Source organism: Trichosurus vulpecula, chromosome 1, assembly GCF_011100635.1.
Source record: "Trichosurus vulpecula isolate mTriVul1 chromosome 1, mTriVul1.pri, whole genome shotgun sequence".
NCBI classification, from domain to species: domain Eukaryota; kingdom Metazoa; phylum Chordata; class Mammalia; order Diprotodontia; family Phalangeridae; genus Trichosurus; species Trichosurus vulpecula.
The window spans coordinates 259,475,971-259,502,482 of NC_050573.1; the positions used below are offsets into that span (position 1 = coordinate 259,475,971).

A 26,512-nucleotide genomic window follows, 5' to 3' on the forward strand; every position below is an offset into this window, starting at 1 on the left:
AAAACAAACCAGCACCCCGAACCTCAAAACCAAAATACAAACAAATTACAAATATCAACAGACAGACCCAATACAATTCATAGTTACCAACATCTGGGCTCGGCCCGAGAGCAAGGGCTGGCCCAGAGTCATGCTTGCTTGCCGCTGCTTCCCACACCAACCGGAAAAGGAAAGAGAGAGCTTCAAGCTGTCCTCTCCCCTCTTATAGGGTTTTTGACATCATCAAGTGCCGCCTGAATGACCAGGGCCGATTGGTTCTTGAGTTGGCCCCTCTCCCTAGGGTAGAGGTTAACACCTCCCCTCAGCCAGCCCCATGACTCATCACACAGGAATTTGCTTCCTGGCATGCTCTCTGGGCTTCCTGCCCCAGAAGAGCAAGCCACAGCATCCAGAGGCTCAGTGAGGTAAGCTGAGTCATTCAAAGAAAACAAAGGCCATTCTGGTTACACCTTCTTAAACTGTGGTGCCCAAAACTAAACATGATACTCTAGATAGGTACTCCAACCTCATCCCTGGAAGCTCTTCCCCTCTTAATTCAGCTCAATTCAGTATTAGCTTTTTTGGTGGACACATCAAACAGGTAACTCACATTGGACCTGTAGTCCACTAAAACCCCCAACTTTTTTTCAGAACAATTACTAACTATGCTTCTCCTATCTCATACCTGTGAAGCTAATTTTTTTTTTGTACTGAAGTGCAAGATTTGACATTCCTACAGAATTTCCTTTTATTAGATATATGCAGGCCAAGGCTCTAGGCTGTTCAGATCCTTTTGGATCTTGCCTCTGTCAACTACTGTGTTCTCTATCTTTCCCAGCTTTGTAACATTTCTGAATAGTCGTCTCTGCCGTTATCCAAGTCATTGATAAAAATGTTAAACACTACAGGACCAAGCCAGGAGCACTTGACTGGAGAGCTCTCACCATATTGATATTGGACCATAACAGCCAGTTCTGAATCCAGCTGCTCGTCTTATCATCTACTCCTTGCCTATCTTGTCTGCAAGACTAAGAGGAGATGTTGTATTAAATGGCAATATCCACAGCAGTCTCCTCATCTGTTAGTTTAATAATCCTGTCAAAAGAGGAAATGAGATTAATGACCTATATTCCCCATTTCCCTTTCTACATGTTCCTTAACCATCTCTTCAGTGATCCACTCTAGAGTATTCCTAGGAATCAAAGTCAAAACTACAGGCTTGTGTTTGTTTTCAGTATCAGACTTTTTGGATATCAGACTCTTATCAGAAATACTTGAAACAAAGACCCCACCATTACCACCACCCTCAGTCAGCAGCTTCCTTTCTTATCCCTGTAGCTTTTGTTTTAATTTGAAAGATTTTTAACAAAATGACCTTCATGGCTTGACCATGTTAGTCCCTTGCTTAAAAACATTTCATGGCTCCCTGTTGCCTATAGGATAAGACAGTAATTCCTTACCCTAGGATTTTAGGTCCTCCACTAAATGACTCCACCCTAACCTCATGGCTGTATTTTGTGCACTTCCCTTCCTTGATCCATGCTGTGGGTGTGCTTCACATGTCGTTGTTAGTGTCTCTGCACATTTTCAAAGGCTGTTCCTCATTCCTGAAACATGTCTTTCAAAATTTTCCTAGGAATACCTTATCTGATCTCTCCTTTGCCCCATCCATCCTTGTATTAAGCCTAATTCTTAGCCTAAAAGGGCCAGGGTCTTTACATCCTGGGCCATCTCTAGTTATCCTAATGAATATCTGGCTACTGGACCCAGGTGGTCCTGGAGGAGAAAGTGAAGCTGGTGACCTTGCACAGCTCTACCTCACTCAAATCAAAGTTAACTGCAAGTCATGTCATCATTTCCCTGATGTCATGGTCCTCTTCAAGAACAAAGGACAAACACAATACCTATTCATGCACATGTGCTATCCCCACTTAGAAGAATATAAACTCCTCAAGGTCAGAGACTGTGTCTTATTTTATCTGTGTAGACTGGGTTCCTAACAGAAGGTGTTGCCACAATGTATAGCACTTACTACATGTTTTCTGAATTTATAGAAAGGGTCTCAACTCCCACTCTCAGACTCTTTTCAGTAACTTATTTCATTGAAGAAGGTTAACAAATGCACTTTTACCATATTTCCCCAAGTATAAGACGCATGCTTTTTCCGAAAAATTTGGGGTCTAAAAACTGGGTGCGTCTTATACAGTGGTTGTAGTTTTTTTGCTTTCATTTCCCGCTTTTTCACACTTGTTTTTGCGCTCATCGTTGTAGATTTTTTTACTTGTTTTTCCCGCTTTTTCGCACTTGTTATCTTTGCGCCCATTGTTTCACATTTGTTACTGGTATATTAGGTTACATTTTGCCACGTTCTGCCCAGAAATGGCTCAGAAAAGATTTTCTTACAGTGCTGAATTCGAGTTAAAAGTGATCCAGTTTGCAAAAGTGAATGGAAATCGTGCTACTAAATGTAAGTTTGGTCCTCCTCCAACTGAGAAAACAATCTGAGACTGGCTACAGGAAGAAGAAACCCTACTGAAAACTCCACGCCAGAAGAAGGTCATGAGAGGCAAGAATGAAGAAACCAACTATAGGAGAAGTTTGTACCTGGGTGAAAAGATCCTGGGATAATATCAAGATTGAGATCATTGTCAAGTCATTTAAGAAGTGTGGCATTTCAAATGCCATAGTTGGAACTGAGGACGAGGCAATATATGAAGACAGTGATTCGTCATCAAACACAGATGAGGACAAGCTAATGATGGGAGTTTCGACAGTGATGAGGAGTTGTATGAATTTTATGATGAATAAAACTTGATGTGATACATTTTTTTTTTCAAATTTCAGGTCCCAAAATTAAGGTGCATCTTATACATGGGGAAATATGGTAACTCCTACCATTTAAGTATACTATAATTTATATTAATCACCCATAATATCATTTACAATTACACAATATATGTATATATAGATATTTGTGGGTAGCCTTTCAAATTACTTATATGAGTTATAGAATTTTCCAGTGAGAACACATTGAATTCCTGAACAGATATTTTAGGTAGTCTGTTTCCTTCCTTTTAATGCTGTTTTCATAGGATCTCTGCATTGGAAGAGACCCTACAGATTATTTTATCTAATCTCTACTTGAGCACAGATCCTCTCTTCTGCATCTCCAACAGAGTCATCTAATTTTCCATGAAGATCTCCATTGATGTGGAACATACCACTTCCTACTTTCAGCTCACGTGGCCATCCCACCTTGTCTAAGCAGTTGTCAAATCTTGTTTCTGCCTTCAAAACATCTTTCCTACATTCCCCTTTTCTCCACCCTGATTCCACTTAGCCACCACCCTAATAAAGTTCCTTATCGCCTCTCACCACAAAGTATATAGCAATACTCTTCTAGTTTACTTCCCTTCCTCAAGTTTCTTCCCATTCCAATCCACTTTCCACTGAGCTGCCAAAGTGATTTTCCTAAAGTGCAGATCTGACTATGTCATCCCCCTTCCCAATAAATGCCAGTAGCTTCCTTTTGCCTCCAGGATCAAATATAAAGTCCTGTGTTGACGTTGAAAGCTTTTCACACCCTGGTCTCTTTCTACCTTTCCAGCATCCTTGCTTCTGTTAAGTCTTTCCTTTTACCATGCTGAAATCTGCTTCTGAACCATTTTCACCCACCGCTCTTAGTTCTGGGCTCTGTGAAGGGAGATGGAGAATCTGTGCTAGATGTAGCCTAGGAGATTTAGTACTTGAGACATCTACTCATCCTACATTGGGAGGAAGGGAGGTAGAGCTACTGGGGGCAGCCGGCACCTGGGGGAGTGGTAAAGCATGGACCCAGTGTGTAGGTTTTGAGGTAAATGGGGGTAGGGGTGGGGGAAAGGCAACCAAGGATGGTATAGATCAATGTGGTAGGCAGCATAATCAGGGACACAGTAGGGGCCTTGCCATGGGGTGGTGTCTTCTCTGCAATGACTTACCTGCAATAACTGGTGTTATTCCGAGAGTGAGGCACAATGGAAAAGGCAAATCCACGGAGCAAGCTCTACAAAGCAGTGGCAGAAACCACTCAGAGGGAAGAGCCTAGAATGGATACATTGGAAGCTTTAATTGCATAAGGAGTAGAGAGAAAAGAGGGGCCAGATAATTATAAGGGTGATGAATCAGAGAGCTGAGTTCTACAGTAGAAAGAAAGAGAGGATTGATAATGAAAAGTGAGAGAAATCCATTTTGGAAAGCAGCACAAAAAATGAAATTTAGAAAAACTAATGAATAAGACTAATTTTAGGGGAGGTAAGGAAGAGGGAATCTATTTAGCAAACTGAGAAGGAAAAAAGGGGGTGAGATTATGTAACCAGATAAAAGCAGGAGAGAAAAAAGGAACTGATAATTAAAACCCAAAGAAAAAGGGATATCAAATGAGAGGGTTGAAGGGAAGAGAGCCATGGGGAACAGGGCCACCTTGCAAAAGATTAAGGTAAAGTAACTGAAGGAACATAGTATAGCATTTTTACAGCAGAAGAATGGGAAAAATCATAACTTGAGAAATAATAGTGGAGATAGACCCTCATAACTTTAAATGTGAATAGATTAACCAATGCAATAAAATGGAAAAAAAGTGACAAATTGGATAAGCAAACAAAACCCTAAAATCCATTGCTTATAAGAAGCATGTTTTAAAAACAAAGACATACAGAAATTAAAAGCGAAGGGATGGGGGAAAACTTTTACTATGTATCAAGTAAGTTTTTAAAAAGCGGGAGATGCAGTTATGTTGTCTGATAAAGCAAAAACAAACATCCAAAAAATAAAGAGGGATAAACAAGAAAACTATATTATGCCGAAAAGAACTATAGACAACAAACCCATATTAGTAATAAACTTTTATATAGATAGATATAGATATGGATATATACAATAACAAAATATAAGAAGCAATAATAGAAAGAGAAACCCCATTCCAAATAACTGCAAAATGAACAAAATATCTGGGGATCGACCCACCACAGCACATAAGGAACTTACACAGATTAAATTCCAAAGTCTTCCTTAAAGAAATAAAGAACAGTTTAAATAGCTGGAGGAATATTCAGTGCTCATAGCTAGGCTGTGCCAATATAATAAAAATGACAATACTACCAAAATTAATTTGCACTTTTAATGCTATAGCAATCAAATTACCAAGAACTTTATAGAACTTGACAAAATAATTACAGAATTCATTTCGAAGAACAAAAGATCTAGAATATCAAGGGAAGTGATGAAAAGAAGGGATGAGAGGGGACTAGCATTTCCAGACCTCAAACTGTATTATAAGGTGGTAGTTATCACAGCCATCTGGCGTTTGTTAAAAAATAGAGAGATCCATGGAACAGACTAGACAAGGGAGAATCATTGGTGACCGCAGAGGAGTTTTAGTACCAGGCTCAGAAGTCAGCTTTTAAGTGGACTGTGGAGTTTATGGGATGGTGAGAAAGTAGAAGGGCATGTTGACTTCTCTTTTTAGAAATTTAACAGTGAAGGGGAGGAGATGCGATGATAGCCTGAGTGAATGGCATGGTCAAGGGAAGTTTTTTAAGTCTAGGGGAGATCATCAGTTTGTTTGTGTATGTCTGGGAAAGAGGTATAGATGAGGAGAAATCAGAGAAGACAATGACTGATATGGCAAATAGCCCATATCTAATGGGGTTTTATTTCATTTAGTAAGTATTTATTAGTTTCACTCTGCTAGGTACAAACAAGATAGTCCCTGCCCCCCTCCCCCGCCACCCTGGGGCTTGCATTTTGCTGAGGGAGGGAGGGATGTGGTAGGTACATAGAAAAGTAAATACAGGAAGTAAATAAAATGTTAAAAATAAGCCGAAAGTAATTTCCAGGTCAGGGTGAGTGGAGGGAGAAGTGTAGGTTGGGAAAGTGTCATAACTGAGGAAATCAGGAAAGGCTTCTTACAGCAGGTAGCCCATTAGGTAGGCCTTGAAGGGAGCTAAGCTTTCCATGAAGTTAATGTGAAAAGAAGGCACATGAGACGTGAGATAAAATCTGAGGGAAAGTATGGGCAACAGTTGGTAGCATAGTTTTTGGGCTATTCGGAAGAGTGTGTGAAATAGAGTAATTGATAATAAAACTGGAAAACCTGGGAAGGCTTTTAAATGCTAAATAGAGGAGTTTACATTTGATCCTGGGTGTAACAGGGAGACACTAGAGTCTTTTGGCTAGGGAAGGGATGTGGTTAGTTGTGGGCTTTAAGACTATCTTTTTGGCAGCTGTGGAGGATGTGTTGGAAAAGTACTAAGCAGGGAAATCATTGAGAGGCTATTGTAATAGTTCAGGCTAGTAGTGATGAGGGTCTGAACTGGAGGAAGCCACAGTATAAGTAGAGAGAAGGGGATGAATTCAAGAGGTAACATGGAGGTAAAATGGATTAGACACCAACCAGTTGGCTATGTGACGTTAGTGAATGTGAAAGGTCAAGGAAGGTTCCCAGATTGAGAATCTGGGGGACTGAAAGATTGAAGGTGTCTTCATCAGAAATCAAGAAATATTAAAGTAGATTTTTACAACAGAAAATTGGCAACTTGGGGCTGTAGTTCAAGAGACAAATTAGTCAACAAGCATATATTAAGTGACTACTGTGTACCTGGCTCTGTGCTAAGTGCCTGAGATACAAAGGGAGGCAAAGATATGATTCCTGCCCTCAAGGAGCTCACATTGTAGTGGAGGAGATGGCGTGCAAAGATCCATATGGATATAAGATATATGGATATATAGAGTAGATGGAAGATAACCCAGAGAGTAGTCACTAACATCTGGGTGGGGAAATGGAGATCAGGAAAGGTCTTCTGCCGAAGGCGAGATTTTAGCTAAATTTTAAAGGAAGCCAGGGAAGATAAGAGGTCTGGAGAGAGAACATTCCAGGCATGGGAGACAGTACAAAGGCATAGACTGTAAGTTTAGTGTCAAGTAGGTCAATGTATCTGAATCACAGAGTTCATAAAAGACGTTAACATGTAAGAAGAATGGAAAATTAAGAAGGGATTAGGTTGTGAAAGGCTTTGAATGACAAAGGACTTAATATTTAATACTAGAAGATTCCAAAAAGAGAGGCATTGGCTAAGTAAAGGGTGACATTGTTAGAACCATGCTTTAGAAAAATCACTTTGGCGTTAGAGTGGAGGATTGATTGGAGTGAGGTAGAGATTTGAAGGAGACCATTGAAAAATCTTATTTCAGTAGTCCAGGTGAGAGGTAATAGTAGTCGTAATAATCATAATAATAACAGCTAAGATTTATAGAGCACTTGCCATGTGCTAGGCACTGTGCTAAGGACTTTACACTTGTTATCTCATTGGATTCTTACAATAGCCCTGGGAGGTAGGTGCTATTATTACATTTTATTGATGAGAAAACTGAGGCAAAGTGAGGTGTCCAGGGTCACACTGCTAGTAAGTATCTGAGGCCAGATATGAACTCAGGTCTTCCTTTCTTCAAACCTGGTGCTCTATCCACTGTGCCACATAGCTGTCCAGGTGATGAGGCCCTATACAAGAATGGTGACTGTGTGAAGGGAGAAAACAGAGCATAGATGAGAGATGTGAAGGGAGAAATGAGATCTGGCAACAGATTGGATATGAGAGTAAGGAACCAATAATGACGCCAAGTTTGGAAATCTAGGTGTCCAGAAAGATGATAGTCCCTCCACAAATAACAAGAATGTTGGGAAGATGGAAAAGAGTTTTGTGAGTGTGCGTGCGTGTGTGTGTGTGTGTGTGTGTGTGTAAAATTGTAAGATAATGAGTTCTGTTGAGTTTTAGATGCCTATGAGATATCCAGATCCAGCTGTCAAAAGAGCAATAGCTGATTTGAGACTGAAGCTCAGGAGAGAGACTAGGACTGGATGTATAGATCTGGGAGTCATCTGCGTAGAAATGACAGTGGATCCGATGGGAATCAGTGGGATCACTAAACAAGATAGGCCAGAAGGAGAAGGGAAGCTGCTCTAAGACAGAACTTTGGGGGACTGCAGGATTTTGATAATTACACAGGATGATAAAAATAACTCTCCTATGTCTCTTGGAAGTATATAAAGCACTTTAATACATTATCTCATTTGAGCCTAATAACCACCCTGTGAAGTTGTTGTTTTATGTATTATCCCCATTTTGCAGATGAGGAAATAGGCCCAGGCAGATTTTTAACTCATCCATGGTCCCACAATCTGTGTTCAAGATAGAAGTTAGACCAAGATAATCCTGTCTCCAAGTCTAGGACTCTCTTTGCTACATATCATGCTGACTCTTATAGGTTTTAGAAGACAGGAGTATAGGATTTAGGAGCTGAAATAGACCTCAAAGATAAGCCTAACCTCTTAATTTTGCATATGAGGAAACTGAGGCCCAGAGAGATTAAGCAGCTTGTCCAGGGATAGGTGCAAAGGTGGCAAATAGTAGAACTTAGGAGTCTAATTCGGGCCCCACTGATCCCAGATTTAGTGTTATTTCTACTAATCTGTGTTCCCTCACAAATCATACCATGAGTTATACATAAGACTAAAAGTGTGACTTCACTGGATATCCACAGAAGCATTCTTCCTGGCATAAATGAATTGAATATTTATGTAGTTCAAGGAAAATATGGACTCAAACTACCATGTTTACTGACAAAAACAAGTCTAAAATGCAAAGCAATTGCATTTCTTTGCAAATGGTCTCATCTGATTGGTCTTTTCCCCATTTAAGTTGAATCATGGCATTTAACTGGGTTTGATTACTGGACAGACATGTTGCTTGTGTGTTTTTATAATAGAGGGCTTAGGCAAGTCCCCTTGGGATCTCCATGGTGAAGTGTGACCCAGTTTTTCCAACAGAAGAGTGGGAAGCAAACAGCTTCCCAATTCTGGTTCCAGCTTCCTCTGTACTTTTGGACAAATGACTTGCCAGTTGTTTTTGCTTTTTTTAAGCAGTGTTAATAATGTTGACTGTCCATTAACACTTTAATCAATAACTTTGATGATAAAATGAAAATTATTCAGCCAACGTTTAGAAAGTTTCTGGGTATCACAGTTCACTTAAAAGTGGTAAGCCATTATTTCATGTTGGTAACAAATGACCTTGATAAATCAGTGAAAGAAGACCAGATTTATAGTTTTCAGGTACATCATTTGTTTCTGAAACCTGCTCTTTTTGGATATCGTCTTACATTACCTTTGTAACATGAAAAGTCCCCAAGGATTTATGAAGTAAGAGTCCTGAAGTAGCTTCTGAACATGGTTCAGTTAAAACTTCATTGCCAAGGCAGAGGACTGCTTTGGCCAAATGCAAATGTACATACTGCTGCCAAGTGATACAAATTTAATTGAAAAATAACATTGCTCACTATAAATTCATCAGATTTCGTCCCATCTTTTGATGATGCTTAAAATACTCATACTTTTATTAACTGTCTCTCAGCCGACTTTGCATTCTTTGAGTTTAAAATGAAAAATACAACTTGAAACCAATAAGATATCTTTAATGATTGATAGAAGCACAGTCAGCTCAGTGTTCTATTTCATATTGCTATGGGATGTTGGAATTTTAAGTTATGACTTGATCAAGAATATTTGAAACTGCTTTGTAACCAAGTACATTTTGAAAGTGAAATCTTCTATTGAAGGGCAAGTGAACAGTGAAAAGGAAATATGAGTATAAAATTCTGTATAAGTAATACATGTGTTAATAGATTCAATTTACAGATAGGTATTAAACATCTTTTAAGTACATTGCTAAAGGTCAACAGTGATGCCTCCTCCTGCCAAACTAGAAAGGTTTCGAGTATAAGTCAAGTGTCATGCTTATGCTTTTCACTAATAGATCTGCTTAGTCAAATTCAGGGAGACTCATTATCAGAGAACTGGCCATCAAGTGATGAATTCTTTTGGCCACAGAAGCTTGTGAAATAGTACTAAGGTATTGATAAAAGGGATTTCCCCTTGCACTAGTGGAGGAAATCCCTGCTCACTGAGATATAATGAAGTCACTCACAGATTCTTACAGTATTGATATATGTGCACTAAGAGATGGACTAAATTTAGATGACGTACTGGCCCTGCTTCTTCACGATCCTTCTAGTCTACCAGGAGACTAGGATTTGTATACACATTGCTGTAATACAGAATAATATTTGATAAGTACTTAGGAGTGGTAGCAATAAAATGCTTCCTGAGGCCTAAGAGTGAGGAAATAATTACTAAAAGGGAGATCAGAGGAGGCAGCATTTTAATTGAGCTTTAAAGGATGGCTAGGATCTAAAAAGGCTTTCCTTTAAAGGAAGAGGGGAGGACATTCCTAGAATAGACCAGCACTTCTTAAACTGTGGGTCGCAACCCCCTGTGGGGTCGCATAACTGAATGTGGGAGTCACGAAAAATTTGGCAACAGTAAAAGGTTTCTGAATATGCAATGACCAAAAATTAATTCAAATTCAAACGCGTAATGAATCCAAGGTGTTTCTGGCAGCATTCGCCCATGTTGTATCACATGACTTCACTGCAGCCTTAGTCTTAAATACACAACATGCACACTTTATACTGCACATGCTGTCACACCATGCAACGCCAACTCCAAGGAACACTGCCAAAAACACCTCTGCTCAGATTCAAAACTATTCTATATTATGAATTTCAGTGTTTTTACTGTATGTACAGAATCGTTAGATGAATTTTGGCTTGGGATTGGGACAGAATTTCCAACAATTTCTGACCTGGCCCGAAACATACTTCTGCCATTTTGTGCTGTGTATTCATGGGAAGCGGCAGTCTCAGCATGGACGATTATAAAATCAAAATATCAATCAACTCTGAAAAACATTGAAAGTGTTCCATGTCCTGCAGTATCAAATGTTCCACCAAGATTTAATTCTTTATGTAAAAAAAAAAAAAACCAAGCACATCCTTCTCGTTAGCATGCAAATTTGCTTTCATCTTTAATAAATGGTAAAATTATATGTTTACCAGAGAATTGTTTTATTTTATATTCCTGTATACCTGTGGTCATGTAAAAATTTCTCAGGCGAAAAGGGTTCACAGGTGGAAAAACTTTAAGAAGCCTTGGAATAGACAAAAATGTTAATGTTGTCTGAAAAGTAGGAAGAGAGCTAGGAGAGAACAGTGCATAGTACATTATATGCACTAGAAGTAATAGGTTTGTTAATTGACAGAGTTCAAATTTAAGCCCAAGTCCTCTGATCCAAAATCCATTACTCTTTCTAGCAACAGCTCTATCTGTCTATCTAGCAGATCATGGGTCTGTTTGTCCTTGGAAATTATTCTCAGATCTCTCCCTTCTGCAGTCCCTGTTCACCAAAATCCCTATTTACTAATATTTATCAAAGGGGTCATTTGGCCCTAAACTATAGTACTATACTATGTACTAGTACTATGTATACTAGACATACAGTATTTACACAGATTAGATTAGATGAGGTCCTTGCCTTCAAGAATCAGACTTGATACAAGGGCAGTCATACTAAGCCCAATACCCTTGGACACATAAAGTTTACATAAGACTCACAGCCTAATTCTAAGTATAAAGAAGTGCCATAAAGGAACCTTCAGTGTCTGAGAATTCAGTACCCTGGCCTAACACCACACCTCTACCTTTCCCCCCAAAATAATGAATCTAGAATATGTGACTTTATGCTGCCAGGGCAATATCTTATTTAATAGTATAAATTTGTGTGCTGGGGAAAAAAAAACTTGCATAAAAGTAAAAATTATTCTCATAGCAACAGGCAGTGGGATGTAATCACCCACAGTGGGAGCTAACGCTTAAGACAGGAATCAGATATTCACAGTGGTTGAAATGGATGTTTGCACCTTTAAATATGACTAAATCTGAGACAAAGAACACAGAATTATTCCTACTAACTTTATAAGAGACATAATAACCAAATCAGTGGGAATAGAGATAGAACACTGAAGAGAACCCCTCCTCTACCATCGTTTAATCAACTTAGAAATTAGAGTATCTGGAAATGTGAAGCAACCAGTAACACTCTTACCCAAAGCATCACAAAGGGGTTAACTATATGGGAAGAGAGGTGGAAGGGATAAGTGGTTAAGCCCTCTCAACGTTTTTTTTTTTGGTTTTTTTTTTTTTTGAGTTACAAATCCTCTGATAGTCTGATGAAGCTTATGGATCCCCTCCTAGAATAATATTTTTAAATGCATAAAAAAATATGCAGGATTACAGAGGATACCAATTATATTGTAATATAGCTACCAAAATACTAAGAAAAAAAAACCAAACCCATAAGTTCACAAACTCCAGGCTAAAAATTCCTTTTGTAAGGGGCCAGTTGGGGAGGCAGGAAGGAAGGAAACATTTATTAAGTACCTACTACGTGCCAGGGACTGTGCCAAGCACTTTACAAATATTATCTAATCTGAGCCTTGCAACAAGCCTGGGAGGCAGGTGCCATTATTCCCATTTTACAGTTAAGAAAACTGAGGCAGACAGGTAAAGTGACTTACCTAGGGTCACACAGCTCGTAAGTATCTGAGGCTGAACTTGAACTCAAGTCTTCATGACTCCAGGCCCAGAGCTTTATCTACTGCATAGGGTCTGTGGTACTTCCAAACTCTTGTATGAGATTTCACCAAATAAGACATTCCTTCTGCCAAGGGAGTCTAAGTTTTGCTCTTTTATGGCTAGTTATTTGACAGATGTTCATCATTTTACTAACTATGGTAAAAAGTGGGTTTGACATTCTACAAAAATCTATGGTTATTTTTTAAATTTCTAAACTCCTTTCCTACAGATGCCTGGAGGTTGTATTTTGAATATGCATTTATTTCATTCTTGGCTAGTTGATGCTATGTCAAAGGGAAATCGTGAGTACCAGAGCAAAGAACTCATCCATGTTAGCCTTGGTAACTGGGAGCCTGTTTAAAAGCTTTTGTTCCTGAGGGCATTTTAAGGCTCTATAGGCTGGCTTTTATCCCACCAAGGTCTTCTTCCAAGTGTGTTAAAGAGGTCTGGTTTGCTTTTCCCGTGGCAGGAGAACAACAAGGGAACAAGGGAATCTTAAGTGTAGAAAGCATGACTAAGAGGATGCTGGTCAGGCCCTCCTGAATCCTTCTTATGTCTTCTTAATGAAGTATAAGCTTCCCTTGACAAGTTTAACCCTTTGTTCAAGTTAACTCTTCATTACCAAGGCTTCCATGGATGAAGGCTTTGTTCTCGTTTTAATGGTTTCCCTTTGACATGGCATTAAACTAGTAACCTTCTGCAATCACTGGATGAAGCCCAGCTTGATGAAGACATTTCAGGGATGTTTATCAACCAGTTAATACTTCATCATTGTTGAAGTTAATACTGGATTTGTACACTTGTACTTGGCCTTTAAAAAAAGAAACAGAACTAAAGAGAACCAAAGGTGAGAGAGGGAATGGGGAGAGGGTTTAGACTCAGAGACTTGGAGAGTGTTCCCTCAAGAGAAAGCCTGAGCATCTGCTAGGCCCATCAGAAAACCATACGGCTCTAGAAATGGTAACCAATGAAGGCAGTGGCAGGACAGTAAGGAGGTCCTAGGCCAAGTCAGGATCTGTAGGAAAAGAAATTATCAGTAATGATGGTACAATAAAGTCATTTTGTGACCAAAAACCTGAAACCCAATAGAGTTTTTCCTGGACTGGTAGAGTAAAGGCATTGCTAACTCTATAGCAATCCCAAGTTTTCTTCTTACTCAGGGTGGGAGGGAGTGGATCTCAGCTCCAGAGTAGGACTAAAGGTTGAGAGTGCTGTGTAAGTCCCTAGGGCAGGTGGGACTTATAAGGGAATAAAACAAAGCTGGTTAGGGTGCAAGTCCTTTGTATTTTGTTGTACTTGTGTACTCTATCTTTGATGTGATGTTAGCTTGAGCATTTGCCTGGGAATTGAAGACTTTCTAACTTCCTTAAAGATTTTGACAGGAGCCAAATTTGTGTGGTTCTGGGGGAGATAATGGGTAGGGACAAAACAATCCCAATTCTAATCCTATGAGAAACTCAGGGTGGAGATGTGAGTTGAAAGAGATTGTATGAGGTACCTGCTAGATTGAATGTACCCTATGTAAATCTAGAGCTTCAGTTGTGGGCACTTAGTTACCTAAGCTAGGCACTTTAATGTAATTTTTTTAAATGAATCTAGCCTTAAAACGTCAGCTTAAGAGGTACCCATTGATATAATTGTTGTGAGAGCTGTCAACATTGTTGATTTTAGGCTGATTTTTAAATTGCCATGAAGTGATCATTCTTCATATGCCAGATTAAGTAATATACGTGTATCTATATGCATAATACAAATACATAAATAATTCTGTCAGACACATAAATAATTCTGTCTTATCTCTTCTTCTTATCCAGGCATAAGCTTCTTCTTCATGATAAAAGCGTTCCTATTATTATGAACACATACTTTTGCCAGAAAGTTGTCGTCAAAGAAGATTCAGAAAAATCCGATAAAATGCAGTATCTGGGGATTTTGCCTACAAGAAGAAAAATCATTTCCTTGGCTCAGATGTTTAGATTTCAAAGCCAAATAAATGATATTGCTCAGAAATCAGAAGGACATCAGGTAAATTCTTTTTGGATTAGGAAAATAAATCTTGTATCAATATTGGTTGAGAAGATTGTATAAGTCATTGACAACTTTTGTCCCTCTCTAAATTAATAGCAAAACATGTTGGGGGTTTTATTGTTTTTCATTGAATGGAAGAAGGCTCTTTGACACATCCAAGAAATCAGTGTTCCGTTGTGTTCTATTTTATCTCAATATTATTATTCTGATTTTATTGCATTTTACTTATTTATTCATTTATGTAAAAGTTAAGCTGTTTTCCTTAATTTAATACCAAATTGCCTGGTACATTTGTCAGACCTGTCTTAGGGATCTTAAAATGTACCAATAGTGTGGTTTCAGCTTTCTTCTGCAAGCTACTATTTTCTTTTGAGTGACTCTAACCTCATTCACGGTTCTTTGTTTTTTTGGTTGGATTTTAAACTGTATAATGCTGGAATTAGAAGAAATGGCATTAAGTAGAATTGAGAAAGATTTATGAAGAAATGCTTTCGGGTTTTTTTGTTCAGCTATTTTACGAGGTCAGGTAGAACATTTGAGCAGTAAACTCAATTATCATTGGAAATATTGAAGGGAGATGGTTGTGATGGAGAGGGATGTATTAATATTTTATTAATTTACATAGTAGCTGGGATTTAAAATAGTTTAAGGTAAGTTAAAGTTCTGAATATAAACATGAGAGACCTTATTTGATAGAATTAAAAGCATGCATTAAGTATTTACTATGCATCAGGCATAGGGGAGATATTTACAAAATCAAGATAGTCCCTGCTCTTGAAGAGCTTACATTTTAATAGGGCTCTCCCTATTTTATATAAAACATATAAGGAAGTAATACACAGGGCAGGGAAGACAGAATAATGCTGAGAAGAGCCAGAGGGGAATTAGTTGACAAGTCCTTTCTAGAAGCAGTCTTGGTATTGATTTGATCTCTGTTCTCAGAGTAATAGGTAGAGTGAGAGGGAGAGTTGGAATACTTTGATGGCAAGGTAAAGATTCAGATGGGATGTGAAATATGGAATTTTTTCTGGAGCTGGATACATTAATATTTTATTAATTTAATTGGTTTTTAGTTTGTTGGTTTTAATTATTTTATTAATTTTTATTTGTATGAATTTATGGAATAGGTCTAATTTGTTTTCACTGGCTGATTCTAGAGTCAGGACAAAGTAGCCCCAGGGCTGTGATTCCAGACCTGAGTGGATTAAATCACTCAAGGCTTAATCTCAGTAAGAACAAAAAGATAAGAATATCTAGGAAAATAAAAATGATAGGTTATACTACTCCTTGTTCTTTCTGTTCCCTCTGCTTGTAATATCTGTCCCAGGCATTAATAGTTGAAGTACTGGAAGCCAAAACTACAGTTCTATCTTGGAGACCATTGTGTTCCATGATGTCTTTAGTGTTACAGTTTTCCTAGTCGAATACAGAGCCACTGAGTTTCTCAGATATAGTCTGTTTGATGAATACCTTTTAAATCACTTTATCTGTTAAAAAAAAAAAGGAAACAAGTTAAAATTTGCCTCAGTATAATAATGATAAATATAACATCCTTGAGGACAGGAACTATTCATTTTTTCTTGGTACTTCACCTAGGCCTTGCACATATTAAGAGCTGATTGTTGACAATGGAAAGGCCAGCAATAAGTTAAACCCTGGTTATTTCTCTTGAATGTCTTTGCCAGGTAATGTGCACTAATGTTACTACTACCGAGACAGACGGATCCCGCGACTTCCAAGAAATAAAACAGTACATTCCAGCGCAGCTCTCCATAAGTGACTCTCTCCTGGATGTGGTTGAAAGCCAGGGAACAGCCAGGTGGAAAGGAGTGCAGGTTCGAGTGGTGGTACAAAGAGTTTATTACCTTCCTATAAGAGATGTCTCCAGATATCAACCAGGAAACACCTCCTCGCAGTTGGCTGCCCCTTTGGGAAATGCAGACCTGCACAATGTGAGGTGAGTTGCCCAAAGAACCTTGACACTCTGGTTCCATAAGCTAGGTATTTCTTTTCATGTGAAGGAACTGCAAGGTCTTATTTCTCAACTCTACTCTTTGGAGCAAATGTATAGCTAGACCCAGGAACCTTATGGTTTATGTGACTTGGAAAAATAAATTAATAAACAACTACACTGGAGACTTAATTAAGTGGTAAGCTGAACCCACCTGGAAAGCAACACATTTATAATTGAACCTGGTGCATTAAGATGGGTTACTTTTGACAAAGGAGATTTTTGTAATTGTAGTTTGTAGTTTTTAAGACAGAATAGTTTACACATTCTTTTTTCAGTATCTCCCTATTGTTTATAGGATAAAATGCAAATTCCTTAGCTGGCTTTTTAAAGCCATCCATTATCTGGCTCTAAACCACTTTATGTGACATGATTTTTCTTCACATGTTCTATATTCCAGCAATCTAGCCATCCTGGACTACTTAGCTATCCCACATTTTCTCATATCTGTGCATTCGTGCAGATTATCTCTTATGACTGGGTATCACACTCTCTTTATTTCCTCCTTTCTGAATCCTTCTTTTCTTTCAAGGCTAAGCTCAGTGCTACTGGCTCCATGAAACCTCCCAGGTCCTTTCAAATGAAAATATTCTTTTGCCTCAGTTTTCCTCTCCAGCCCTGTTTCCTCATCAAATGAGGGTATTGAATGCAGTGATCTCAAAGTTCTCTTCCAGCTCTACACCTATTATTCTATAATCACATGGATGCTACCTTTCATTCAGAAGGAGCCTAAGAGGTTTCAAGCATTCTAGCAGAGATACCTTCACTACTACCCTTGGCCAGGACCAGAGACGTTTGGGAACAATACTTACTTATACTTACTGCTTATATTTACTACTTACTTATACTTACTACAAGCAAATGCTTGATTTTTTAGTAAAGTGGAGCTAGGGAAATTTTGGAGCAAAATATTAGAAAATAAGTTTTCTTGCACATTGAAAAAATGTTGCTTGTAGAAACATTTTTGATTTATGCTTAATTTAAATTCATGCATAATTTAGTATTTAGAGGGAGGTAGGAATATCACTAGCATCACGGTGCTCCTAGTCATATTTTATGGAACTCCAGAGTTCAGTAGAATACAGATTAAGAAATCTTGTCAAAACTTCATCCCTTGGGGCAGCAAGGTGGTGCAGTGAGTAGAGCACTGGCCCTGGAATCAGGAGGACCTAAGTTCAAATCCACCCTCAGACACTTGACACACTTACTAGCTGTGTGACCTTGGGCAAGTCACTTAACCCCAATTGCTTCCCTCCCTCCCTCCAAAAACAAAACAAAACAAAATGAAAAAATAACTTCATTCCCTGTATTTAGTTAGATCATCAGAAAACTCTGTATCTGGAATGTATTATAATAACTTCCTACAGAAATATCTTTAATGCATTAACATTTAACAAAAGACCCTCAGCTTTTATAGGGGAGAGTCAACATAAAAAATGTCTATGTAGAAATGGCTTCTGTATCTCTTACAAAACTGTAGTTGGAGACATAGACCATTACATTGACTAGTTTGCCTCATATGGAGATTCATGTGAAAAATTCCTCCTATGGTTTAGTGCCAGGAAGATGTTGTCTCTCCAGAGCAACTTATGATGCTTCCTTTTATTAAACTATGAGACCTATTTTAGCCAATGTGTTTCCTTTTTTGCCCTAATAGCTAGAAAGCTTGGGGCTTAAATTGTTGTTCAGCTACAGTAAATGTCTCATCCTGCAATCCCTTTTTACCCCAGTTTTTCTCCTATACTTTATTTTTAATTGCCCTTTTTTATCACTGCAAATCAATTCACATCCTTTTTGGAAGTACAAATAATACAAAAAATTAATAAGCAAATAATTAAAACTCTGACAGGGCCTTCAAAATTCATCTAAATGTGCCAGCATGATGGCAGTCATCAGAGTTAGAGGGAGAGATTGAAAAAGGAAGTTGTGTACATCTTTTTTCTCTTCTATCATGACCAGCATAAGGAAAGCCTTTTCCCATGGCTTCACAAGCAGTACCAGCCATTGCAACCCCTTCATGCAGTGCTTGCTGCTGGACATACTAAGCCAAGAGGCCAATGGCATATAGTAAGTAGTTTCCTGCTTAAAATGAAATCAGATATTAATAGTGCTTCATTATCTGTGGTGCCTTTTATCAAAATGTAATTACTCTATTTGTCTCTTTTAATTAAATCTAGCTTAGCTTTAACTTTGAGATTATGATGGTTTACCCTGGTTTTTTTCATAAGCTGAAGCATAATAAATTCTCCTCCAACCCTCTATTTTAACTCTGTATGTATCTCTCATTTTTAAATGTGTTTCTATCTAGCTTATAGATATCTAGTTAATATCTAGCTTATCTATTACTTCCTTGACTTCTTTCTTATTTATTTTTTGGTTAGATTTATCTAGTTCTGAGAGGGGAAGATTAAATGCCCCCATTATTATGGTATTACTATCTATTTCTACCTGTAATTTTTTTTCCTTTAAAAATTTAGATGCTATAGTATTTGGCGCATATAGGTTTTTTCCTACTCTATTTTATAGAAATGTTTGTTTTATTTCTTAAGTCCAAAATAAAATAAATATTTCTTTTTTTTAAATGAAAAAAATGAAATCAAATAACACCTTTCAAGTTCTACTTTTACTTTTCAAGTTCTACCTTAAACTTTGTTTGGCAAGAATATGGCCTTGGGTTATTTGTTTCCAGTGTCTAACCAAAGAGACAGCATGACAGAGTAGATAGAGAACTGACCTCAGAGCCAGAATTATCTGAGTTTAAGACCTGCCTGTAACATATATTGTCTGTATGACCTGACAAATCATTTAACTTCTGAATGCCCTAGGAATTTCCTAAGATTATCAGTTACAGAAAAACTGTCAGTCTCCATTGGTAAAGGATACCTGGGAGTTGCTGGTGTCAGTGAAATCAAAGGCCAATCTCTAACCCTACTTCAGACAATGGTCTTCATCTCTTATCTACAGGGTTTTCCTGAGGATCAAAGGAGATAATGTGCTTTGTAAACTATCAAGAGCTATATAAATGTTAACTAGTATTATCCTTCACAAAATGTGCTGAGGATCTCAAGCTCTTTTCCTGGTGTGTTGGGCTGTTTTCACTATCACCACCATTTACTTCATGTATATCATGTAGACCCCTTTGTTCAAATAACTATATGCAGATTGAAAAATTGGGAGGGTGGGGAATAGAGTTTTAGGCTAGATTTAAGCTAGTATTGGTACAAATAGATGAGTACTAAAACTTAAAATAAATGTATAATTTGACTTAGCACTGTTGCCTAAGATTATCCCTTGGGTATGACATCTGGGCAGTATAAAAATGTTTATTTGTTACCTAGCTCAAAGTAGACAACTATTAAATACATGTCTGTAGATAATGGCTCAGTACTATTTTACTGAGGTAGAAGGTCTTTCCTTAGTTAATAAATTATGGTGAGATATAGTAAGGTTGCACCAGTGAGGAGGAAAAAAATACTCTGCATAGCATCCTTCAGCCTTTAACAAATACTTAGGCATTCAGTTCAGTTCAACAGACATGTGCCATGTGTCTGCTGGGTGCAAGGGCTAGAGATTGGTGTGGTGCAACCAAAGATCTCTGGCACATGAAACAGAAGCTGGAGCCAACCCCTGGAGTACTCAGGGGACAACAAAAGGCACCCCAAACCAGACAATCCAGTCTGAGGTTAGATAATTGGCACTCCTGAATCATAGCCCAGTTGGCAATGCTTCAGGCTGTTAATGCTTTATTTTGGCATTCTTGTAGTCCTCTGGATTTCTGAAGTTGTTTGAATTCTAAAAGAAAAAGATCCTACATTTGGATAAATCCTAGGGCAACATTGCCTTTATGTCAGTTTGGAATATGTATGATCCATCGGACAATGAACAAACATTTTTTAAGGGCATGCTATTTGCATTAGTTTTGAAAGTTGTTACTTCCCAAAGGAAAGGGAAATAAATATCTGTTTCTTGGCCTTGTGGACCATCTTGCTCCCTTGAGGCAGGCTTCATTGTGACTAGCTGGTATAAGCTTGGATTAGATAAAAGTCTGAATGATGTGTAATGTTAAGTTTTTAAGATGTGCACATGTGCTAAGCTGGGAAATGAGCTTCCTTTGTGAAACCTGCTCCACCTGAGTAGGCAAGCCACATATTCAGTAGAGGTGGAGAGCCGAGGCTGAGTCACATTGGCAAGATAGCATGGTGAAACTAGCTTCATTATTTCTTCTGCTGTATTTGTTTTGTGAGTAATCAAAACCAAGCTCAGTATCCAAGGCTATCCCTCCGATCCCTTCCATGGTACCTGTTTTACTTGTTAAATGCATGTGTGAGAGTTGAGACTAAAGCGTAGTGAATCATTGCCGGTGTTGAGCCCCGAATGCTTTGGATAAGCAGCTTGGAACACTTATTAATGCATGTACTGGCAAGAAGATCTTGGGGGTAAACGACTGAGCAGGGGAAAACTCAAAAAATAAGAGATTAACAGTCATGTGAGGGAAGAAGAGCAGTCACTGAGATTATAGCCTCTCGCAAGTAAGGAGAAAGATTCAGATGTTTTTGGACTGATAGCTAACTATGCTCATTTGAGGGTAAGGTTTTTCTGGGAGCAATGGGAAACACAATTGCTTTTCCTTAAGGAAAATTGGTAAGGATATTCAGAAAAAAAAATTGAGGCATGAAATATGCAAAAGAGTACCACAGTCAGAAGACCTGGGTTCTAGTACCAGCTTTGCCCACTTGCTGATGGTGTGACTTTGGATAAATTATTTAACCTTTCTGACTCTCAATTTCTTCTTCTGTAAAATGAAATTCATATCTGCCCTACCTGCCTCATAGGGCTATTATGAGGGCTAACTAGACTGATGGGTTTGAAAGTACTTTGTAAAACTAAAAGAGCCATTCAAATTTGAGATGGCACAGTAGCACATTTAAAATATATGTGTCCTTGGACAAATCTCATTTTATCTGTTTTCAGCTGTGGGCTCTGAGAATTTTGAATACTTAGGCTTTTAGGAGCCAGGTCTAATGAGGATAGTGATTCTTAATCTTGTCTAGAGCCCCGTGCTACGTGGAAAAGATCCAGCCCTCTGTTTAAGAACCCAGGAGTTTTTAACCTGGGATCTTTGAACTTGTATGTGTGTTTTTCAGTAAAATAGATTTTCTTTGTCATCCTATGTATTTTTAAAGTATATTTAAAAATACTGTTCTGAATAGAGATCCATAGGCTTCCCGAGACTGCCAAAGGAGTCTATGACAGGAAAAAAAGGTTAAGAACACCTGGTTCCACTAATTAAATTACATGATATAAAAAAGAAACAACAAGGCCTGGTGGATAGAGAGCAGGTCTTGGAGTCAGGATTACCTGCATTCAAATGCAGCCTCTGACACATGTTGACTCTATGATCCTGTGGAAGTCCTTAACCTCTCGGTGCCCTAGGCAACTTTCTATGACTCTTAAGTTGCAGAACAGGTGCATATCTATGTTGGCAGAGTGTGCTCCCTAAGAACTCCCTACACAGATGAGTTGACATGTCCTAACCCCCACAAATGATATAAAATAAAATCGTTCAATTATGTTAGGTCTCTCACATCTGTTTCACAAATGTGCACATATAATACTCACTCCACTGAAATACTCTGATGCCTCATGGTAGTGTGAAGGTGACTTTGTCAGTGAAGCAGTCCCTAGGAGTCTGAAGTCTCGGAGTACAGACCCAGCAATGAACTGTTGTCTGGGGATTTACCTACCTGTTTCTGGAGAACCACTTCACCAACAGGTTGATCAGAAAGATGTGAATTTTTTAGCCACAGAAATTCATGTCAAGGCACGAAAGGATTGTAGTCCATGTCATTGGAACATAAATGCTTGTTGATTAATTATTCCCACAAGGAAAAAAAGAGAAAGCTTTATCTAAAACAGGAGTTCTTAACCTAGAGTTCATGAACTTGTAAATTTTCTTAAATTTGATAATTGTATTTCAAACTAATTTATTTCCTTTGTAGTCCTATGTATAGGTATTTAAAAACATTGTTCTAAGAAGGGGTCCAGATTGTTGACCCAAAAAGGGTTAAGAACCCCTGGTCAAAATTAACCTATGTAGGTAGCTAGGAAATTCACTAACCAACTTAAAATATTTTTAAAATGGAAGAAGAAAGCAAGAGCAGGTAACTGTGGAAGAACATATATATGTAACCCAATGATCGACCTCATTTGCATAAGACTCTTCTAATTGCTGGAGAATGACTATTCAATGCTTCATGCCTATGAGAGGGACAGAGTTATTGAACATTCCAGAGAGAAAAGATGTAAGTCTCCTGGTTTCTGACTTTGAGAGAGAACAAATTCCAGGAGAGAGAGAGAGACAAAGACAGAGACAGACACAGAGAGAAAGACAGAGAATGATATTTCAGGTCATGTAGCATTGAATTAATTTCATCAAATAAAAGCTAAAAGAAGGAAGACACTTAACCATATTCTTTTCAGTGAAACATCAAGGTGACTTTTAATTGTGTCATCCATACACGTGTTTTGCTATTCTGAAAATTAAGTGATCACAAGGCAAAGAAAACATCCTTGATGAAAGGATAAGAAAACAGACTTTTGTGAATGATCGTCCACCACAGAACATATCTTCACAGTCACACAATTGGTTGAGAGGTAGAGAAAATCATGGAATCATATATTTGGAGCTGAAAGGGATCTTGGAGGTCAAAGAGTACACCCTCCACATTTTACAGGTAAAGAACACGAGGCATAGATAGTGGATAGAGCATTTATTAATCAATTATGATATGTTAGGTTCAGTGAGCTAAATGCTGGGGATACAAATACACTCAAAGAAGACAGACCTTACCCTCAATGATATATTCTAATGGGAGAAGACAACATATATAAGTGTTCTGGAAAATGAGGGTCAGGAGGGAGGAAAAAAGAGAAATTATAGGGGCAGTTCAGCAGCTGAGGGGGAGGTAGAATCCAGAGTAAGTAGAAGTAAGTGAGAGGAAGAATATCTGGAGTCCTGCTTCAGGTGGTCCTGGGAAGGGATTCACCAGTGAGGAGAGGAGGTCTCCAGGTTACATTGCCAACCTGGTAGAAAAAGGTAGAGAGAAGGTCTAGGTAGAGGCTTAGAAACCTTTAACTCACTTGCCCAGTGTTACACAAGTAGGTAGATAGTAGAGATGAAATTTAAGATAGCACTGTGTCTGTTGTTTGTGGGTTACTTAAAAAAATGGAAATTTTAAAGACTCACCCCCAAAAAAGTGATTTCTAATGCGTATGTTAAAATTGTATGAGATTCTGAGACACGTAGATCTAATTTCATTCAATAATCTTTTGAGTAACCAAATCAAGGGAAGTAAAAAAGAGAAAAACACATAGTTGAACTAAGGTGTTCATCAGCATGTTGGAGGATTACCTGACTTCCCCCACAAACTCCCTCTCCAGAACAAAAAAGTGATCCCAAGGCCTTACGTATACTTGTTCTAAAGAACTTTTAATGCTCACCCTTTACAATAACTCCTTCTTGTCTGGAACATGATGTGACTGGACCCTAAAACTTGGCTGAGTTACAACTCTTCCAAATTCATGAGCTCATCTTTTGCTGGGTGCTAGAGTGATAAAAATATAAAGATATAGTGCTGTTTAGCTGTCATTTATATAAGAACTTTAAGGTTTGCAAAGTACTTTGCCTATGTTATCTCATCTGATCCTCTCAATAGCCCTTGGAAGTCGGTGCTATTATTATCCCAATTTAACCAATAAGGCAACTGAGACTGAGGGTGGTTACCCAGGGTCACATAGTATCTAAAGGCAGAATTATATCTAAGGCAGAATTTGAATTCAGATCTTCTGACTCAATATCAGCACTCTATCCACTGCACTGCCTAACTGTAAGAAAAGTCATTAAGCTGACCATGTCCTTTGACCCATGTTGTTGTCTGTCCTTTGAAGAGGACCAGTGACACCAGGAAGGTGATGTCTTGACTTGCAAATGAATTGGATTTAAGTGAGGGAGGGCTGTGCAAAGTGACCAGCCTCACTTTCTCCTTCAGAGCCATCTGGGTCCAGTGGCCAGATATAGATTAGGACAACTAGAGATGGCCCAGGATGCAGTGGGAGACCTTGGCCTTTTGAAGTGAAGGTCTTTCCCAGGTCTCAGTTTGTCTGAGGCAATGCCCATTTAGTGATTAAGGCTAGGTAAGAAATAAGGCAAAGAATGGCCTCTTTAACCTATTTAAAAAAATCAATCTGGGAAGGGAAGACCCTCAGGGTTTCTGGCCAAATACAGTCTGTGAGAGCCAGAGTAATTTGGGTTTAAGGCATGGTCCCTGAAAAGAAATCTAGCTTGTAAATCCTAAGATATCTTGCGAGGTTTCAGCGATGAAAATTTATATTCCTACAATCTTTACATCAAGTGTCTCTGATAAAGGCCTTGTTTCTCAAATATAGAGAGAACCAATTCAAATGTATAAGAATGCAAGCCATTCCCAGTTGATAAATGGTCCCTTTGACCTACCTCTCCCACCAGTGAATGGTATCTTGAGGGAGTTTAAAAAGAAAATAAAAAAGTTCCAATATAAATAATAATATCCATAGCAGCTCTTTTTGTATTAGCAAAGAACTAAAAACAAATTGAATGCCCTCTGATAAGCAGATGCCCAAAAAAACTAAGGCATGTGTATGTAATTAAATATTATCATGCAGTACAAATAGATGAATATGGAGAATATGAAGTAACATGGGAAAATTTGTATTAATGAATAGAAATTGAAATAAGATGAATCAAAAGGACAAATATAGACAAAGACAACAGCAAAGCAAATGAAAATATCACTAAAAAGTAGAAACTCTCAGTAACTGAAAAATAAACCTTAGAAGCAATAATGAAATTTATTTTCTCCCTCATGGCAGAGAGATAGGAGTCTACCAGAACAGTAAGCTATATGTCACCCACTTTCTCTGTGTCTGCTGGTTTTACATTCTTTCTTTTCTTTGGCACAGGGGAAGATTCAACCTGCAGGTGAGGTGAGAAATTATTTCAGTATATAAAAACAAAAGGGCCTCCGCAAAATGTATTGGGGTTTGGTTTTTTTTTTAAATGTCATGTACAGAAGAATGGGCTGTTTCCCCAGGAAATAGCTTTGTACCAGCAGACAGAAAGACTGTGGCTGATGGTAGATACTGAACTGTCCTCAGAGTCTCCCATCTCTCTACCATGAGGGAGAAGCTAAGTTCCATTATTGCTTCTTTGGGATATTCACTCTTTTTTCTTCACCTTCACCTTTATAGGAACCTCCAAGTCTTTTCCTTTGGTGTTCAAAATGGGTTTGAGTTTTCTCAAATCCTTTCTATCTTCCACTTTTACTCCAAGACATTTTTCCACCTCCTCAAACTGAGCCTCAGGAAAATTTTTACTGCTCATGGGTTTTCTGTAAAAAGTGACAGCATATGCCAAAACCTATGAAAAAGAAATCTGCATATGGCCAGGCTGGCTGTTTTTCTGAGTGACTTCTTGGTGTTGTTTCTTTGAACAAGCAAAAAATTTTCCCACAAAATATTAATTAACTTTATGTCTTGCTACAGTCATACCTGAGCACACTCAGCTTGAGCATTAGTCATAATAATTTTCTCTATGCAGTAACTAAAAATGTTGCTTTCTCAAGATAAGGAAGAACTTATCTCCCTAAGGCAGATATCTAGTACGCCAACCTTGAAATTAAAATAGACCTTTTGGATTCTGAGCCATCCCCCTTATACAGAATCAGACATGGTAAATCAAAAGATCATGTCCTATGAATTGTGAAATATCCAAAAGGTAGTCCAGATTTCAGCAATAAGAGACATTCAAGTCTCTCCTGTCACTTTTTTTTTTAAAAGAAGTTTGGGGGCCTTTGGGTGTTGATGGAAAATTTTCGCTTTTTTCTACTGTTATTACA

The 26,512-nt window shown here is 38.2% G+C and overlaps 1 protein-coding gene across 1 annotated transcript in view; it reads left to right on the plus strand.

Annotated features, from left to right (window-relative positions):
• SPIDR (scaffold protein involved in DNA repair) overlaps nt 1-26,512 on the plus strand; it is a 573,123-nt gene that overhangs the window by 324,308 nt on the left and 222,303 nt on the right. Inside the window, exons 9-10 of the mRNA XM_036758339.1 lie at nt 14,356-14,566; nt 16,255-16,526. Of these exons, the coding sequence (XP_036614234.1) occupies nt 14,356-14,566; nt 16,255-16,526 (483 nt within the window). The remainder of the gene's footprint in view (nt 1-14,355; nt 14,567-16,254; nt 16,527-26,512) is intronic.